Source organism: Hippichthys cyanospilos, chromosome 4 (assembly GCF_059441005.1).
Source record: "Hippichthys cyanospilos isolate Australia breed blue-spotted pipefish chromosome 4, RoL_Hcya_1.0, whole genome shotgun sequence".
NCBI lineage: Eukaryota > Metazoa > Chordata > Actinopteri > Syngnathiformes > Syngnathidae > Hippichthys > Hippichthys cyanospilos.
In genome coordinates this window covers 4,056,827-4,064,226 of record NC_142372.1, presented here as the reverse complement: position 1 = coordinate 4,064,226, position 7,400 = coordinate 4,056,827, and the positions used below count along the sequence as shown (strand labels likewise).

At 35.3% G+C, this 7,400-nt stretch overlaps 1 protein-coding gene across 1 annotated transcript; it reads left to right on the top strand.

The window, feature by feature from the left end:
* Positions 1–3,414: 3,414 nt before the first annotated feature.
* Positions 3,415–5,711, top strand: LOC148424327 (guanylyl cyclase-activating protein 2-like). The gene is made up of 4 exons (XM_088412866.1): positions 3,415–3,908; positions 3,993–4,142; positions 5,361–5,469; positions 5,550–5,711. Exons 1-4 carry the CDS (start codon positions 3,711–3,713, stop codon positions 5,675–5,677), a joined length of 585 nt encoding a protein of 194 aa, XP_088268992.1. The 5' UTR covers positions 3,415–3,710; the 3' UTR covers positions 5,678–5,711.
* The last annotated feature ends 1,689 nt before the right edge of the window (positions 5,712–7,400 follow it).

The window sequence follows — 7,400 nt, the reverse complement described above, 5'->3', positions numbered from 1 at the left end:
GGTCCGTAGCTTTGACACCACTGATGTACGTACAGTACATTTTCAACATACTTCTTAATGCCAATTACTACTTTCTTTTTAGCTATAGTGCTTTGGAATCGTTGTCAAACATACGGCCTGTGGGCCGGTTCTGGCCGACAAACGAGTTTAATCCAGGCCGCAAGATGATTTTATAAAGTAAAGTATAAAAAGGAGCTGACTATTATTAATAAATGACAAACTTTAAATGTTTAACTATTAATACTAATGTTAATGTTTAATGATTACTAGTGATACTGCTCTTGTAATATTTTGGGCAGTATTCAAATAATACATCTGAAGTTGTTGTTTTAAAGCTGTGGTTTTAGGACTTATGCGAACTTTTTTTTCCTTAAGCACAACATTTTTCCTTTAATAATCAGATCTGTGCCGTTGAAGGGAACACGATAGCTAATCGATAAACTGCCATACCGGCAACGGTGAAAACAATCAGTTTGTTTTCATTCCGAGTGCCGCTGTTACAAATCAATGTCCGAGAGCGATTTAAAAGCCATCAATTAATTTTTCACCCTGACATTCACAGAAGATAGTCATGCAGAAGAAATGAAAATGGCAGCTGAGTGGCGGGATCGACAAAAAAATCCTCCGTCATCAACGTGAAATATATTTGCCCCCAGCACCAAGGTCATCCCCAACCCCCAGCTTTTGGCTCACAATATTTAGCCCATTCAGACACTCCATCAAGACCGATTCAATAGCATCTGAAGCAGCACAATCCATCAGGCAAAGTGTGGACTCAGCAGGGAGATCATCCGTTTCTCACAGACTCACCGCGTGCAACGGTGATTTAAGATCAACAATAAAGCCTGCTGACGCTGCGCAAACCATCTGAGCACATTATTTTAGGGTGCGTGTTAATCACCACGTCTGCAGAAAGACGGAATTATGCGCAAGTATATCACAAGGGCAGTGGTGTAGATTATGTTACTGCTTTGTTGTCAAATAGGGAGTTTCGTATAGTTTGCAGAGACGGGAAAGTACGAAGGTTGGTTCAGTGATTCGAGTGGTATGCGGCGGTACGGTGTTCCGGTACTGCTCAATTTTAGCCTCTAGCGTAGCGGGACTTCACATGACCCCGCACCTCGTTAAATTTCTCTCTGGCACGACTTCTTCAGAAACTTGGTTACCAAAGTTTTAAAAAACAAGATAATAAAAATAATTAAAATAAATAACATTAGCATTATTTATTGCTATATTTTTATAGCATTAAATGGTTCAGTCTGTGAAAATGTTGTAAAAATTTTAGGCATTTTGATGCACTTAAAGTTTTGTTTTTTTTCTGTTTCAGACTAACCTGTATCCAGTATACACCCTGCGAAACCCAGTTACCCTATGTTGTAAGTTGATTCATATTGCTTTTTTTTCTATATATTTTTTTAAAGAATGTAATTTTAGAAATACGATTTATATCGATAACAATCTCATTTATATCCACCTCGGGCGAGTGGATGGCACAAAATTTTTTATTTTTCAAGGGGGGGACTTTGCAAAATCTAACTGAGAAACACTGCGCATATGACAAAAAATGTCTTCATAACATCATTAATTACGCCACGAAATGCAATTTATGAAGCGAAAAAGATTTTTTTTTCTTGTGCTATTCACGGAGAATAGGTACTAGCTGACCGGTGAATAGTGTAATTACACATCCACGGCACCAGGTGGGGCAGTAGGGCAGTGTCAAAGTCTGTGCGGGAGTTGTAAACATTCAAAGGTACAAGAAAGAAACACAAGTACACAACCTGCAATCCCGTCACTTGCGATGTAGCTATAATTTAATTATTTCACCCTATATGGTATTGATAACCACCACTGAACGCCGTTGTTGTTGGTCGTATGAATGTATGAAAATAAGAAAGCACATCATTTCTACATAGCCTTTTTTACATCAAATGATTTAAATTATTTCACTTATCATTATCGATATACGTTCATAGTGGAACATGTACTGGACGTCATCATTATTTTATTCTTTTAATTTGAATACTATGCACACAAATATAATATACACACGCCCACACACGTATTGTAATGTAATACACTGATTTTCACACTAGATGGTAGTGTTCCCTGCAATAGAGGTAACGCTGACTGCCATTCGTCCATGTTTAACAGGTAGTAACACATTCAGCATTTTTGAGTCTTTTTCCTTCCATGGTCTAACATGTAGGCAATTTATTATCATTTTTGATCATTTTTCTAGTGCAGGTAGTTTACGCATGTATTGACGGACAGGTAAGATTGTATGATAAATCGGCCTCCAATTTCCCAATTTTTTTCACCATTTCAACTTCAAACTGACTCCATAATAACATTCTTTAATATAAGTATTGAAAAAAAATATATACAATATTTATATTAAAAATATTATTCGTATAAATATTTACCTTCAATTTGTTATTAAAAAATCCTAATCTGAGTTCATGTCTACCCAGTTGAATCATTCCCATTCCAAATGTTTATTGTTTTCAAAATAAAATCATCAAATGAAGACATTTTCATATCATTAAACATCATTCCATATCACGTCATCACACCACACATGATCTAATTCAACATTTTAGGTATCAACATGCCGTTTGTCCAAAAACCACATCATTTAATCCAATTCAAACTCTTGAAAGCAAAATTCAATACTCCCTTGATTAAATTACATCCACATTGTCTGATGGGCCACAGCTTAACCTTTTGTGTAAACACATTCATTGATTCATCTGCAACACAAATACATGAGAGTGCTTTTAAAATACAATGCCGGTCTTACCCTTATTTAAGTTTGACCGACCTCGAGATCATCTCAATGCACATCTCTTGAAGGATTTGTCTCCCTTGCTGAGTGCAATCTAATTAAAAGAGATTGATATGCCAATTCCAAATGAGCGTGGCCTTGAGCGTCTTATGCTCTTAGCTTGTTTTTTTTGTTTGTTTTTTTACTGGGCCACGGCAGTCTGATTAAGAACAACGCTGGACATGGGCGGGTGGCCAATACAATCATGTGTATTTGGAATTTAAAGAGGCAGCACTTACTATTTTGATGTAGGTGTGTGTGAGAGCACAGTTTGGTTTCACAAAATCAGGCTTATGTCTCCAAATATGAAAACTGAGATACCGAGATATATTCCCTTTAAGAATGACATATAATAAATGGAGGTAGCTCAAAGATTGACACACTTACAGCAATATGGATGTTACCAAGTTAAAATCTTTTTTTTTGAGAAAATGTTTTGGCATATTCATGTTTCAATGATCCACATAATCGAATATATATATATATATATATATATATATATATATATATATATATATATATATATATATATATATATATATATATATATATATATATATATATATTATATGTATGTATGTATGTATGTATGTATGTATGTGTGTGTGTGTGTGTGTGTGTGTGTATGAGTGAGAGGGAGAGTGAGTGTCAGTCCACATTTGACTCCTAGGCAGACCCACCGACAGGAAACCCCAACCAAGTAATCCAGTCCTAATCCCCAGACCACACTAATCACCTGTCTCAAACGTAAACTGGATCTCTGGGATTCCATTGGCTTAATGGAATGTCCTAGTCAACAAGATGTCCATTTCTAGTATGGACACTCCAGGATGGAGTTGATAGCAACAGCCTGAAGAACAATGTCCCGTTAAAAGTACAAACCATGGGGCAAGCACAGCAAACGGAGAACGCGGAAGCAATCGATGTCAAAGCGCTCCAGGATATGTATAAAAAATTTGTCACAGAGTGCCCGAGCGGACTGCTTTTTCTGCATGAATTCAAGCGTTTCTTCGGCGTGGACCCAACTGGTGAAGCATCGGATTACGCGGAGAACATGTTTCGAGCTTTCGACACGAATGGGGTGAGATATTTTCAATTCGTATTCTTCAGTCTTACCAAAAATACCAAATGAATGGAGCTACTTTTAATCTAACTTTCTTTACAGGATAATACAATAGATTTCCTGGAATTTGTAGCGGCTCTGAATCTTGTTTTTCGGGGAGACTTGGAGCATAAGCTTCGCTGGTCATTCAAGGTATATGACAAAGACAACAACGGTTATGTTGACAAGGATGAGCTTCGCTCAATAATCCATGTAAGTTTACACTCGAGGTCAGTGACTTCTTGGTTCGAACATATATTGAAATAGTTTCTAAAACCTCTAAAATTCTCATATTTTAGATCACAAAGTAACTCTATCATTTTGGTAAATACTCATTTTACAGAATGGCACTGTCAAAGATGTAAAAATGCAATAAAAATGCTTCGCTATTTGACTGCTAACTTTCCTGTAGAGCTTTGCTTTGAAATATTGTAATGAATACAGAATCAATTCACTTTTCTGAGCGTCTACTTTTAACTTTTGAATATCACGGTTTCAACGTTAACCCCTTCGGTTCAATACATACAATCGTACGGTTCAACTTTGCCATCAAATAAATTCCATTTGCAAGCATTTAGGAATGAACACATTTGAACCTCTTCCATTTTTGACAATCTATAGTATTTTTTTATGCTTTTTGTGAGATTTTTCTAGATCAATGGCCCAAATCGGGTTGGAATTGACACCAAGGTGTTAAACTGTTTTTAGCAGGGGCGTAGCTAGACATTTTTCTGTAGGGTGGCCAGGGGTGACATGCATGGTCAGGTTTTCATTAAATAAGTTGAATTTTATTACACTCATTTAAATACAATAACTTGCCAAGAGCTATAAGAATACTGCATGCGTGTAAAAAAATGGCAGGAAAAACCTGATCAAAAGTGGACCTAAAGTCAAATTTTGTTTAATGAAAATAAAAGTCATAAAATGAATGGTGCATCATAAATTTAGCTTAAATTTGTTCAATATAATTTCCATTAAACAACAAGCAACTGTTACTGTATATGTCTAAAATCACTGTCCCTATAACTTCTTGAATTATGCCACACATTGCATTCTGTGAAACAAACCGAATAATATATTTACTGTTGGCCCGTGTTATTGGGAATAGATACCAGCTGTCTTGTGAATAGCAAAACTCCATATATAATTGACACCTCTTGAAATGCATTGTAAAGAAACAAATTCTATTTTATTCATGATTAATCAGTCATCCAAGTTTTAAAAATCCAGACTAGAGATTCTACTACAAATGCAGTTTCAAAGTTTTCTAAATCAGTCACGGATGGCGCAACACTCTGTTTTGAATCTTTTTTTTGTTAATCCAAAAATGCATTGCGCTGGAAAAATGTTTCACAAAGTGTACGTCATTGAAAATGGTTAAGAAGCATTGAGAATGAAAATTTCCATGATATTCTCCTTGTTTTCATCCAGAGCATTTATTGTGTCAAGAAAGGCTCAAAAGCGGACACAAACGAGTCCCATTTCACCGTTGACGATGCTGTGGAACGAATACTGCGGGCCGTTGATAGCGATGGGGACGGTAAAATGTCAAAACACCAGAAATAAACTCAGGGCCTTCAAGATGCAATATATTCACGGTTTGTTGACTATGTTTTTCAGGTTGTATTACCTTGGACGAGTTCATTCGAGGAGCGCAGCAAGACCCCTGGGTGCTCAATATGTTGAAGTTGGACATAAATCCTGCCCTGTGGGTTCTTGAGCAAAGAAGAAAGAGCGCGCACTTCTGAAATGGCCAATATATATATATATATATATATATATATATATATATATATATATATATATATATATATATATATATATAGAGAGAGAGAGAGAGAGAGAGAGAGAGAGAGAGAGAGAGAGAAAATGACTGAAATATGGTCAATATACTGCCCAAAGGTCAACGAGGTTGAACTATGTGAACTTTGACCTGTTGGCACCATCTGGGTGAAATTTCAGTTTCCCAGTGTCTTTTTTTCAACGCTGTACTGTTGATGTGAAATGCCTTTGATGTAAAGATCAAAGGATCGGACAAAATAAACAATAAGGTCTCGCCTTTCATTTCCCCCCAGCCAAAATGTTCAAATTGTAATCGATTAGTCGACAACGCGGATCATTTAAAGATGAATGTTCCAAAATTATGAATGTGTTCTCAAATTTCTACTTGGCAACATTCAGATTACTGTAACTTTGTCATTTTTTTGAGCTAGCTACCTCCATGTATTATAAATCATTTAAAAAGGGAAATAAGTGTAAAATTAGCATACACATATATATATATATATATATATATATATATATATATATATATATATATATATATATATATATATATATATATATATATATATATATATATATATATATTTATTTTTTTTTTTTTTTCTTTTCATGATACAAAAGCCTAATTTTGTGAAAACACATATATATCATTTTAGAAATTAGATCAATATTTTGTCCGACTGTAATTGTCTCATGTTGCTAAGAGAAGGTTCACCATGTGCTTATTAAATGCAACTGTGTAACACGTGCCAAAAAATGTCCACCCTGTCAGTGAGCTATATTGTATTGTCTCTGCATTTACATTGTCTCCTTGCAGGAACTTGACCCATATACATTTCTAACAGCGTAATATCAAGTTAGCCTCCTGAGACCTGGCCCATTTGTTTCCACTATAGTGGACATATGTTTTTTGGTCTACACGAATGAATATGCTAGCTAGCTGGAGTTTATTGCAATAAAAGTCACATTCAATTGAACATCTCAATTCGTCTGGTCTAGTCTCTCAAAGACTTCTGTGTAAATCCCTATAAATTAGCTCGACATACACCCTCGATCATACGATAATGTCTTACATGACTGCGGAGGCCGAAATTAATTTAAAGCTTGCTTAAGTGTGACTGACTTGTTTGTTTTTGAATTGCAGGAAAATAATGGCTTTTGATATATGATACACGGATTAACAACCTTCTGACATGTTATTCTGATTGCAGATTACTGTGGTCACTCAAAGGTCAGCAAGGGATAAAGTATATGGATTACAGGGTTAAATTCACAACCAGTGACTAAAAATAAGACCCTTGGTTGAAGACACACAACATATTAAATAAAGATGTAAATTTTTGGAAGGAGAACAATACCTCAGAAGAATATAATAAATAGAATAGAATGCCATTATTTTCATTGTACAGCAGGTATACAACAAAATTGGGAGCGCTGCTCCGGTTGGTGCATATTAAATAAACAATAAACAGAGTTAATGAGAATAAAAATCGGATTGGATTATGGGGATGCATGACCAATTTAGCTCAATTGAACTATCATTCAAGATAGCATTTAACATTAGATAAAGTAATAAGATAACCACCAAATTGACTTCAATTTGTTATTAAATTCCTCGTAAGGATTAGTTGCAGGTTTTGTTTTTCAGCGAACTTGTCCTATCTTTTATTTTAGAAAATCTTGTCA